This window comes from Stigmatopora nigra, chromosome 4 (genome assembly GCF_051989575.1).
Source record: "Stigmatopora nigra isolate UIUO_SnigA chromosome 4, RoL_Snig_1.1, whole genome shotgun sequence".
Lineage (NCBI taxonomy): Eukaryota > Metazoa > Chordata > Actinopteri > Syngnathiformes > Syngnathidae > Stigmatopora > Stigmatopora nigra.
The window spans coordinates 18318308-18331418 of record NC_135511.1 but is presented as its reverse complement, the minus strand read 5'-3'; the positions used below and the strand labels follow the sequence as shown (position 1 = coordinate 18331418).

The window sequence follows — 13111 nt, the reverse complement described above, 5'->3', positions numbered from 1 at the left end:
TTTCGCAAGCGGGTCTCAACTCATGTGAGGGAAATTGCCACACATTCATAAACCAACTCACAAAAAGGTCAAGGAAAAACAGCTTTGGCTCCGACTTCAAAATGACTAACCAGAGTGTTACGGGCCTTCCCCTATTCTACCCTACCCTCACCCTACCCTGAAGAATGCTTACTCTACCCTAGTATACCATAATCTATCTTTGACCTACCATTAGTATATCACTACTGGTACCTTAAATACAACACAACCCTTACCCTATTTTACCCTAAAAAATGCTTACTGTACCTTAGTCTACCACACACCATCCTAACCCTACCATTACTCTACCGTACTCTTACCCTAACTACACAACAGAACCACTATTCTACCCTAACAAATGGTTACTCTACCCTCATCTACCATATTATCCTTAATCTCCTATTACTCTACACTACTCTGACCCTACTCTACCACAATCTATCCTTAACCTACTATTACTTTGCCCGACTCTTACCCTACCAGTCTTACTCTAACTACACAACACAAGCCTTACCCTACCTGACCCTATCTAATGCCTACCCTAACCTAGTCCACCCTACCTCACTCCATCCTATAATACCTTACCCTACCCCACCCTACCATACCCTATCCTACCCAAACCTACCTCAACCTACCCCCACCCTACTCTACCACACAATACACTACGTTACCCTACCATACTCTACCTTACCCTACCATACCTTACTCCACCCTACCATACTCTACCTTACCCCACCATACCTTACTCCACCCTACCCTACTCCACCCTACCCTACTCCACCCTACCCTACTCCACCCTACCCTACTCCACCCTACCTTACTCCACCCTACCCTACTCCACCCTACCCTACTCCACCCTACCCTACTCCACCCTACCCTACTCCACCCTACCCTACTCCATCCTACCAAACCCTACTCCACCCTACCAAAACCTACTCCACCCTACCAAAACCTACCTCAACCTACCCCCACCCACTCTACCACACAATACCCTACTTGACTCTACCATACCCTACCCTACCATACCCTACCATACCCTACTCCACCCTACCAAACCCTACCAAACCCTACTCCACCCTACCAAAACCTACCTCAACCTACCCCCACCCACTCTACCACACAATACCCCACTTGACTCTACCACACAATACCCCACTTGACTCTACCATACCATACCCTACCCTACCATACCCTACCATACCCTACTCCACCCTACTCCACCCTACCAAACCCTACCAAACACTACTCCACCCTACCAAAACCTACTCCATCCTACCAAACCCTACTCCACCCTACCCTACCATACCCGACCCTACCCTGCACTACCATACCCTGCACTTCCAAGCCCACAGATTCAAATACCGGTGGACACATTTCGAGAACACACGCTCACACGGTTACCATTGACGGTGATCTTGGCCGACCAATTGGAAGTCCCGTCCAAGACGTTCTGCTTGACCTTCTTCATGTGCTGTCCGTGGAGCGCCTTGGAGATGCCGAACACTCGGCGGATCTCCTCGAAAATCTCCGGCTTGTTCTGCTCGCGGATCCTCATCCGGTTCCTCATGGACGAGATGATGTGCTGCGTTCGGTCCTCCGCTCCCGTCTTGGAGCTCTTCTCCGCCGCCCCTGGCGAAGGCCAATCAAAACGGGGAAACATTCGGACGCCGAATAGGTTCGGGATTTGAACGGACGGACCAGCAAACGCCTCACGTTGCAGGCAGTCGGCGTTGAGCAGCTCCCGGCACTTCTCGTGGACTTTGACGCCGCACTCGGCACAACGCACGCCCTGCCGGGCCAGGCCCCAAAGCAGCCCCTCGCACTCGTAACAGTAAGTGGGCGTGGTGGCGGTCCACACCTCAAAATTATGCGGCGTGGTGCAAGAGATGGGATAGATGAGAGCCTGAAGTGTTTTCTTGTACGTGTGGCTTTTCTGTGGGGAAACATCGGCGCTCAAATACAGCAAAAACACGAAAAGTTGAGAAAATTGGACAATGGGGACTTACAAGATCTTTGTCCTTCAGGGAGGGCCGCGAGGCCATCGAGTGTGACAGGCCGGCCTTTCTGGACTGGATCATGGTCTGCGATGATAAATCCAGAATTGAGGTGATTTTGGACAAAGTTCAACACTAGGGGTGCCATCTTGTCGACTTTAGGGTTCATGACAGAACTTTGGCAAATAGGGCAGTCTGACTCAGGGGTAGAAAAGATTGGCAGAGGTTCTGGGTTCGATTCCCTAGCCCAGGGTAACCATTTTTAAAATTTACACAATCAAACGCTGTATTTTTCGGACTATAAGTCGCACCAGACAAAGTCTAAACAAAGAGGGAAAAATATATATAGTATTTTTTCGCATATTGAACGTTTCTGTGTATAAGAAGTACTGTAAATTTGCCTTTTACAATTTCTCTCGTATTTTTGGCAGGCATAAATGAGTTTTTTTACGTTTTATACACTTTTTTTCCCCTGAATTTCATTTATAGACATCAAAATGAATGTTTTTTAGCGTTTTATCTGTTTATCTTTCCTCCATTTTGAAATAAATGACCGTATCCGCCGCAAAATATGGCTTATATGTGAGTAAAACATGGTAATTTTTTTAGACAACTTAACAGGCTTTTTCAGAGGCCAGAGTGGAAAAAAACAAATTGGACTTAAGAATTAGTCGCAAGTGCAGCCAAACTATGAAAAATAAGTGCGACTTTTAGTCCCAAAAAAATTGAGGATTTTTAACATGACGACACGGACCAAAATCCCCCAAAAACCTTGACTAAACAACGCAAAAATTATGAGTCACGAATGGGAAAATCTGTAAAATGATTGCAAGGACTCCCTTTATGGTCTTGCTGTGATTTGACTTTGATGCTTTGTTATTGTCAAAAGAGAGGGAAGGTGTAGGCGTCTCTTAGCTGAATATTTCAACCAAAAACAACAAAAAAAACAATCAAAAAAAGTGTGCGGGCTGGTCCCACATCATTCAAAATATACAACAGCTACTGTTTATGTGCTTTACTCACCATAGCCTGGAAGCAAAGAGAAGAGGAGGAAGAGGAGGAGGAAGATGAGGAGGAAGATGAGGAGGAAGATGAGGAGGAGGAAGAACAAAATAAAAAAGGTTACAGATGAGCAAGCGGCTAAAAGAGATTTAAACGTTAGCATTGTTGCATTCAAAAGAGCTCCTTCGGGCAATTTGGGTTCATTTTTTGTCGTATTTAGAGGATTATTTACAAAGTTTGTTCATTTTTCCATTCATTTTCTGAACAGATAAATTCTCATAAGGGCCGCAGGGGTGCTGGAGCCTATTAGCTTAGCATGTATGTTTTTGGAATGTGGTAGGAAATCGGCATACCCGGATAAAACCAATGCAGGCCTGGGAGAACATGTCAATTCCGAAGAGGTGGACTAACTGGGATTCGAACCCAGGACCCTAGACCAGCGAGACCGACACGCTAACCACTCATACCCTGGTCCACCATATTTCCAATATTGGAATAAATGTGTGAATCGCATTGAATTTTTAAGAATAAATTTAAGTATAGTTAATGAGTTGGTTGTGTTTTTTTTGCCTGTCTACATTAGCATAGCAATTAGCATTTTATTTGCATTGTAATACTATTGTATATTTCTATTATGAGACTAATATTTTAAAATCTAGAGATTCAAAAGTCATATCTGGGCGCCAAAAATGTTTTGTCCATTATTTCATCAGCCAAACACACTATAAATATACGTGTGAATATTTATGTGTACCGTATTTTCACGTATATAAGGCGCACCACATTAAAAGGCGCACCGGCAATGAATGAAACATTTTAATTTTAGTTCCATATATAAGGCGCACTGGATTATAAGTCGCCTCGTCTGTTTTGGAGAAAATTTAAGACTTTTAAGTGCGCCTTATAGTCGTGAATATACGGTATATGTATATATATGTTGTACTAAATGCTCACCAGTTCAGTAACAAGTGGAATGGGCCTCCTCTTAGGAAGTTCTGGCATGCTGTCGATACCAAATGTAGTGTTTTCCCTGAAAAGAAACGGTCATGGATGATGAATATGCAAAACAATTTGGCAATAACTAGAAAAGTCCTTGACTGACCCTGGTTTTGTCCACGGCTGTCTGTCACGACCGCCATCTTGGCTCTGAAAAAAAAACAAAGTCAAAGGTCATAAAAACCGAGGTTTTTTGGTTATTTTGATAGGTTCAAAGATGATTGGCATGCAGATGGAAGCGGGTTGAAACCGAAGCAACTTGCTTGACTTTCCACACGACATGCTAATGATTGCTAACGATAGCTAGCGATAGCTAGCATTGCTCCGAGACGTTTCAGAGACGTCAACACTCGAAATATCTAGAAATTACTGCCAAATATTATTTTTATTCATTGATTTTTTGAAGCACTTAACCTCACGAGGGTTGCAAGGGGTGCCGGAGCCTATCCCGGTTAACTGGGGACACCCTGAATCGGTGCCAGGGCCAATCGCAGGGAACCAGGAGACAGACAACCATTCACACTCGTAGCTAATTGTAGTTTAGCATACAATTAGCTTAGCATGCATGTTTTTTTAGAATGTGGGAGCAAATCAGAGTACCCAGAGAAAACCCACACAAGCCATGGGCAGAACATGCAAACTCCACACAGGTGGACTGACTTAGATTCGAACCCAAGACCCCGGAACTGCGAGGCTGACATGCTAACCACTAATTAGCATCTGCCAAACATCAGTTTAACGTTAGCGGCTAAAGAAAAAGAAGGCTAACTTTGAATGAGTGTGAAGAATGGACAAAATGACCGCTGGGAAACAAAATGTCCGACTGCGTAGCCCAAAACACGGCACAAAATGGATGCCAAAGAAACATTCCATCAAATTACAGATGAACAAGGTCTTGTGGGGATGCAATGTTAGTAATGTCGGGAGGCAGAGAAACCACACAGTCAGAAACCTGATCTCCATCTTGAATTCCACCTGCAAAATAACACAAAATATCACTTTATTTTTCTTCTATATTCATCTTTTCACATTTAAATCTCATTGTAATTGTACAATGACAATAAAAGACATTTAATTCAATTAAAAAATGTCAATGTTAACGAATACTAATCCCTAAAAGTTAATACTACTACTTAGCTTAACGTTTCTTAGCGTCAACGTATGTTTTAGCGTTAGCGCTAATGGCCGGCTGAGCTCGTCAGTGCTCATTAAAGCGTCTGTGGGCTATATAGAAAATAAAAAATGAATAATAATGTGATATCTCCGTCTTCCGGGGAGATAAATCAGGCCTTCTAATTCAGCAAATGGCTGCCGCGGTGGCTGGTCGCTAGCAGGTGATGGATGAATGGCGCCCGCGGGGAAAGAAAAATCTTGGCTTTGGTGAATACCACATGACAGATGGTGTCAAATTGATATTAGCGCGTAGCATTGGGTGGTCACTTTCCGGAAAGGGACGTACTTTGGAATTTAAAAACGTCAGGAGAAATATTCAGGTTGAGATATATGAGGAAATTGGAATTAGCGGTTAGCATTTGATGGCCATTTTCTATAAAAGTATGTACTTTGAAACTAGAATAGTGAAATTAGCGCTTAGCATCGGATATCCACTTTTCATAAAGGAACGTACATGAAAACGTCAGTACAAATAGTTAAACTTAAATATTTGAGACAAATGAAATTAGCGGTTAGCATTTGATGGCTACTTTCTATAAAAGTACATACTTCGAAACTAGAAAATTGAAATTAGCGCTTAGCATCTGATGCCCACTTTTCACAAAGGAACGTACTAAAAAACTTAAAAACGTCAGTACAAATTGTTAGACTTAAATATTTGAGGCAATTGAAGTTAGCAGTTAGCATTTGAGGGCTACTTTCTATAAAAATACGTACCTTGAAACTTAAAATCAGTAAAAATATTTACTTTAACTGTATTTGTTGGTCACTTTCCATAAAACTACATTCTTTGAAATTTGAAAATATCAGTAGAAATATTTAGAACTAGATATTTGACAACATTGCGGGTAGGTTAACTAGCTACCTAGCTAGCTAGCCAGATAGATAGATAGAGACTAGCGTAATGCAGGAAGAAAACAAAATGTTAAAATAACCAGACCAAAGTCCTTATAAAACTTATTTTGGTACTTACAGCTAAAAAAAATCTGGTTTTAAGTACATGTAGGTACACCCTAAAACACTTTATATCATAAATATGTCAATTTAAAACTTTTACCTGCGTCAAAAGCCTCTCGCGAGGAAGTGGCGGCGCTAGCCAGATTGCGCCTGATCTCCCGCTTCTCCCTTAGAATCTGCTGGAAGCTCCTCCCACATTTCATCTTGCTTTCATCCATTACGTTGCTCTCCAGGTTTTGGTCCTCGGGTTGCGCCGTTGCCATTTGCCCTTCAACGAGTCCTTGCGGTTCTTCAACCGACAGAGATTCGGTCGTGGTGCCTCGAGAAAGCGTACTCATGAGGTTCTGGTCCGTAGACCAGTTCTCGGGAACGTTAGCCTCATCCGCTACGCTATCGGACAAGGACTGGGGGTAGGTTACCCGTTCCAAACTTGGGTAATGGAGGCTGTCGGCAGGAAAGTCGTCTTCTTCTTCTTCGTAGGGAAAGTTTTGGCTAACCAAATCCCAGCTAAAAGATTTGGGAGGAAGGTCTGAAGTGGTCTCAAAATATGTGGGGTCTTCCAGATCCCGGTCTGGAGGAACCTCCAGTTTCCGAAGCGCTCCACGCAAAGCTGAACTGAAGTCGGAAACGGCTCGACTGATCCGTTTGACGTTGAATCCGGTCTGGGGATCTCGGTGACTGTGGTGGTGGTGGTGCCGGGTCTGTGGGACAAAGGGTCTCTCCTCCGAAGCCCACGTCCCCGAGGCGTGGTCGTAGGGGGTGTAACGGTCCTCGTAGCTGCTAAAATGATTGCCGTTGCCTGATTGGTTGTAGCTAAACCCGTTGGAGGAACTGTAGTTTTCGTCGAAAGAACGATGACCTGAACTTTTCAGGTAAGAATAAGATTGAGCATCGTAGTTTCTGGGGTTAGTCTGGAATCCCGGCTGGGATTTGGACCTCCGCGTTTGCCAGTCCTCCCGGCGTGATGAGGTCCTGGCGTGGGGGGTGGAGCTATACCCCCCAGGTTCGACTAATTCCCGTTCCCTGGAGATCCGAGTGGCGTAGCGATCGTACCTGAACACACTTTCAAAGTAAGCCTCGGCTTTAGGATCCACCGAGTAAGAAGACTCTCCATCCCACAGATGCTCGCCGGCTCCCCCATGTGGAAGGTTGGTGTTGCTCCAATGCGCATTTCTCTGACCTGTAGGTCTCTCCAAATCGGACTCTGACTTGGAACTTTGAGAGGACAAAGAACTGGTGCTCAGGCAGTCTCGGCCGAAGCTCAGTTTTCTGGCCAAAGCGCCTTCTGGAATGTCCGAGCTTAGGTCCGAAGTGTCCTCTTCGGGGTCCAAATGATTGTCCGATTCCGTGATAGGGGACACGGAGTAGTCCTGTGCCCTGGGTCTTCGCGGTTCCCCTTTGCGAAGGTCCAGGAAACGGTTGGACTTTGGCGTGGCGCTCCCTAAACTACCGTAAGCACTAGCGGGTCTTCGACGAGCCGTGGGGGTGCCGTCCCCTGGCCAGGTTCCCCGGTCTTTATCCGCCTTCTCGCTGGACCGAATCCCTTCAATTTCCACCAACACGGCATCCACGCAGGACGAGACCTCTTCCACAGAACCCTTGACGGAAGTCAAGTAATCCCTGAGGTCCGAGATCTCTTCCTGGATCTTGTTAATCCCTCGCAACTCTTTGAGAATGTGATCAATGACGGCGCTGGATTCCTCTTCTTCACCTAGACGCCCTCCCTCGGACTCTGGTGGCCCCGGGAGAGGCGGGGCCAAGTCGTAATCCAGGGTGTCCCCAGTGGAGTAGGGTCTTTTGGGTCGAGTGCGAGGGGAACCCGCCGAAAACCCGTTGCGGTCCGTCTCGGCCGGCGCCGAGAGTGGGCTGGACGTGGGCGGCGGCTCCGGGGACAAGGGGAGTAAACCTTCAAATGAAATCCGCTTCCGGGCGGCGGGGGATTTCCCGCTTTTGCGCTGCAAAGTGCAGGGTATCCGTAAGCACCCTTCCCGAGTCAAGGCCGCCTCCCCTACCCGTAGCGTTTGCGGTGGTCCGCCGTGTCCTTTCCCGTTGGACACCAGGGTAGAGGAGCACCCCTCGTCCCCGGGTTCCGCCTCGGGATGGACTTGTCGGGGATCCTTCCCGCGTTTTTCCCGTTCCGCCTCGTCCTCGTAATAGAGCTCGGAATCGGGAAGGCGGTGGTCGGTGGACCCTTGTAGGAGTCGGTGGATTTTCCCCCGGATGACCAAAGCCACTTTGGGGTTGGGGGCTCGCTTCTTGGTCTTGACGCTACCCTTGGGGGGCTGGCTAGCTCCATGTTGCCCACCGGAGCGATTCCTGGAGAACATGTTTTGTTATGTTGTTCTTTGCATTGTTGTCGTTAGCTTGATGCTAGTGTTCCGGTTTTTATCCAGGCAAGTCAGCCTGATGTGACTAGGCTAAAAGATATATAAAATATGAATGAATATAGTACGATTTGTATATATTTTTTTAAACCAGGAAGACATTTGAGGAACGATGTTTTAGATGCCCCGCCCCGAAATGATTAAGAAGAGCAGTTATAATCGAGAGAGACCCGACTTAAGGCCTAAAAAGTTAGTCATGGGCCTGCAAAACAATACTAAAAACAACTGAAACTATTAACAAGCTCTGAAAGTATTGGACAGAACATAAAAAAAGGTACCACCACTGTCAGATATTTAACAAAATACCCACAAACCTTAGAATACAAAATTTTGCACCAAAAAAATCCAACATATCAACAATGGCTGGCTCTAGAGGTGACTGTGTAGTTCCCTTCAAAAACAATGCTAAATTAGCCAAAGCCTGGAACTCAATAGCAATTAACATATCTGAAATCCCACCTTTGAAGCTCTTGACCAATCATCTTAAAGCATGGCTGTTAGACCAATAAAACTGCCATCACAACACTGTCTAAAACTGTATTAAGTGTGTCTAATACGGTTTAATTACAACTTACACAAGGGACTATTCATTCATTCATTTTCTGGACCACCTGACCCTCATTAGGGTTGTGAGGGGGTGCTGGAGCCTATATTATATTCACTATATTCAACAAATGGCAAGGCACAAGGAGACAAACAACCAAAAACTCATAGCTAGTACCAAATTAGCCCAGAATTAGCCTAGCAAGCATGTTTTGGGAATGTGGGAGGAAACCAGAGTACCCAGGGAAAACCCACACAGTATATGTACGAACACGTAAACTCCAGACAGGTGGAACGACCTGGATTCGAACCTAGGAACCCAGAATTGTGAGTCCAATGAGGTAACCACTGGCTCCACTGGACGAAAGATGGAAATTAGCGCTTGGCTACAATCTTATATATTTACATAAATATGTTGATTGACGTGAATATGAATAGGTGCTGTCCCTTATTGAATAAATCCAATTCAAAAGTCAATATGGAGAAGGTCTCTTGGCTTTTTACGAGTCTGCAGACTTTACAGCCAGAGAACAATACTCTTAATTATATTTGTTGAGTGACACATTGATTGGATGTCGGCATGGAGGAAGGAAGGAAGTGGGCGCCAGAGTCCTTTGCTGTCAAAAAAAGGTCGCCAATGTAAATCACACCACTTCTTGTTTACCACACGTCAAATCCTTAATAAAGGAATGCGACGGGTTGCCAGATCTGTCAAATTGGACGTTCTTCCAGTATTTTAGACGTTTTTTTGGCAATTTTTACAGGTCAAAATGTTTTTTAAAAAGTATACCACACATCATATCCTTAACATAGAATGGTGACGGGTTGCCAGATTTGTCAAATTGTACGTTTTTCCAGTATTATTTACGTTTTTCGTAAATTTTGTAAGGGTCAAAATGGTTTTAATAAAGTACTTTTTTTTTGGAAAACCGATCTGGTTTGACCCATTTGGGCTCTAATCCGGATTGCATCGATCACTGGTCGCAGACGAAAACTTCTTTTTCAATTGCTAAAGTTGTCACTTTCACTTTATAAATATAGTGTGTCAGCAAGCAATGTACCCAAACAGTCAATCTGTAAGTGTAAAACAGCGACATCTACAGAATCTTAAATTTAGTGCACCAACTGATTGGGCACCATGTCCACTTTATAGAAAATTTGAGACTTTTGCGTGCGCCTTACTTAAGTGAGTAAATATAAACCAAGTTGAAATATTAATTAATCTTCTAAACTGCTTTAAAATGCACGTTTTTTCCGTTTATATTCATTTTGATTTATATTTAAATTCTAAAAAAAAAACAAGATGACAACTGAAATATGTGAACAAAAAAATGTGGGTCTTGCTGAGCCCATTTTTATACCAAATGTTAATATTGCAGCCTACGTGATGTAACATCTACATTTTTTGGAAGCCAGGAATTGATCAGGTGACGTTTTTGATCAGCAAAAGTAACCACTACGTTAACAACTATTTATCTTCCATTCAAAGCTCAACCAAAACTGGAATTGAACCCGCTAAAAAGTGTCATGAAGTTCAACACATCCTTCTCATTCTTCCACCCAAAGAAGTCTTAATGGCAAAGACCTAACACCCCCGCGGACGCGAACGCTTCCGTAAAAAAAAAAAGCGCATAACGTCGAGTTAAAAATAGAAAGTGTCCTCAAATGTCTCCCATTTGGACCAAAAAAAGGCTTTTGGGGCACTTACCTGCTACGTAAAGACTCCCAGTTGATTTGGGTTGCCCTGTCAATCAAATCCACAGAAAGCCCCTCCTACATCCAATGGGGATCAGCAACATCTTCATCTTCCTCATCTCATCCTTCGTCTTCCTCCTCCGCTGATGGAGATGCTCGTCTTCCTCTGAGCTTTTTGACCGTCTCTTTTTCTCTCTCTCTCTCTCTCTCTCACTGGCTTCGCTTTACCTTCCACTTTCTTCCTTTTTTTTTCTTCCCTCTCTCTCCCGCTAACTCAATTTGTCCCTTTCCGTCCATCCTTCTCTTCTCCGATTGGTCTCATTTTCTCATTCTCTTATCTCCTCTTCTTTACCCTCAGCCTCTCTTTTTAGCCCCGCCCACCTCAAATTCTTTCTCTTTAACCCCGCCCTCCTTGATTTCTCTCTCTTTAACCCCGCCCTCCTTGATTTCTCTCACTTAAGCCCCGCCCTCCACACCAAAACTGACAAAACCACCAATTAAAAACTGTCCAACCAAGACTTGTCTGCCAAAGACGGCCATCGACGTCCAATCCAACAAACACAAATGGATTGGACGCCTGCTAAAAATGGGCATCCATATTTTTAATCAATTCATCCCTGTGAAATGACATTTATTCTGAACAAGAAAGACTCCGCCTCCCACTGCGGAGGTCTGCCAGGGTTTTTTTTTTTTTTAAATGTTAACAAAAGTGGCAAAAAAAAATCTTGGATCCAAACCAAAATGTAATGGCTTCTTCCTTCCACCGAACATCAGCCCCCCCCCCCCCCCCCCCCCCCCCATTCCACCTTCATTCTGGCTCAAAGTTATTCCAGAAATGAGTTCAGTCATTTGGGTGTGTAAGACACACCCACACACAAAAAAACATGATTATCAAACCACTTGGTAAAAGCTGCTAACAAGATTAGCACTTGTTATCCATTCATTCATTTTCAGAACGGTTTTAGCTTCACGAGGGTCGCGGGGGGTGCCGGAGCTTTCGTGCTAATTTTGCTTAATCGTTTGTATGCAGGTGTAGTGACGATATATTGTAATACCCGTTTGGATGTAATCAATGTGTATTTTGACACTCTACTACTTATTTTGAGGTAAATTGGTGGTAGAAAAAACCTTGTTTGAGGCAATTGGCACGAATGAGTGAGAATTTAAAGTGGAAAGTCAAGCTAGCTGCCGGTTGGGATAGATGAGAAATACTATGGGATGGTAAAGATAGATATTTTCTTACTTGTAGGAGATTGGTCTTGACTTTGTAGTATGCTTTGAGCCAGCGGATTTTGGATGGAGAACACAGCGGTGGGTCGTCCAGAAACTCGCTGATTAGGAGACAAAAATCAAAAATAAATTGGACTTTATAATATAGCATTTTGCCAATACAGTGAGTGGTACCTCGAGATATGGGCTGAATTGGTTCCGAGAGTAAGCTCATATGTCAATTTATTCATTACTGAAATGAACGTTTCCCATAGAAATGAACTAAAAACAAATGAATCCCCTTATCCATTCTGTTTTTTTTAAATAAACTGCACGTATATCATAATTATAGTAATAATCCCTTTAATTATTCATTATGTTATCAGGAAATTGCTATTTTGACCTTGGTGACCTTTGACCTCCTTAATTTATCATGTCATCCATCCATGTTTTTCTTCCATTTAGAATCATTGCTAATTATGCTAATCTTACCTGTTCTCAGTCCTCGTCTTGTTTTCGCCAGCGTCCCACATTTGGACAATTTTGGGTAGCGGGGTGATGGAGTCCTTCGTTTCTGGTGGAGGTTTTTCAACCTCCACTTGGTCCGGCGTCGGCGCTTCCTTGTCCTCCGGCGGGGGTCCCGACTCGGGTTCCGAGCTGAGCTGGGAGCTGTTCTGGCTTATGTCGTCCGAAAAGTCCAAGCGGCTGCTGCTGGAGAGTGGACACAAATCAAGATTGTTTAGTATCATCTTCAATAATTATATTTCTTTTTCAAATCGGAGTTCTTAATCCAGGGAGGGTGGATAAAATCAGGGAGATAGGCTAGGAGGATGGATACTTTTCTATTAAGGTTTGGAGTACAGTAATCCCTCAAAGATCGCAGTTAATGTCGACAATTGAAAAATTGCAAAGTAGGGTCAAACCCTATTTTATATATTTTTTTTCAGTGCTGAATCGTAGTAGCGAGAGCGGCAAATTATGAGTTTCTGAGTGGATTTTCACATTTTTATGAACTAAAACAAAATAAAATTAATAATACTATTAATTTTTAATTCAATACTGAGTCCTAGTAGCAAGAAGAAGACAGCAGAGTGGCTTCTGCTAGCAGGTTTAGTTTATTTAAATGAAATAAAAAATATA

The 13111-nt window shown here is 43.8% G+C and overlaps 1 protein-coding gene across 1 annotated transcript in view; it reads right to left on the bottom strand.

Annotated features, from left to right (window-relative positions):
- The window catches only part of LOC144196007 (uncharacterized), a 32715-nt gene that overhangs the window by 14069 nt on the left and 5535 nt on the right, over positions 1-13111 (bottom strand). The window contains exons 2-8 of the mRNA XM_077715972.1: positions 12464-12679; positions 12006-12093; positions 4117-4160; positions 3969-4044; positions 2025-2099; positions 1732-1951; positions 1420-1647 (exon numbers count right to left, since the gene is read on the bottom strand). Of these exons, the coding sequence (XP_077572098.1) occupies positions 1420-1647; positions 1732-1951; positions 2025-2099; positions 3969-4044; positions 4117-4160; positions 12006-12093; positions 12464-12679 (947 nt within the window). The remainder of the gene's footprint in view (positions 1-1419; positions 1648-1731; positions 1952-2024; positions 2100-3968; positions 4045-4116; positions 4161-12005; positions 12094-12463; positions 12680-13111) is intronic.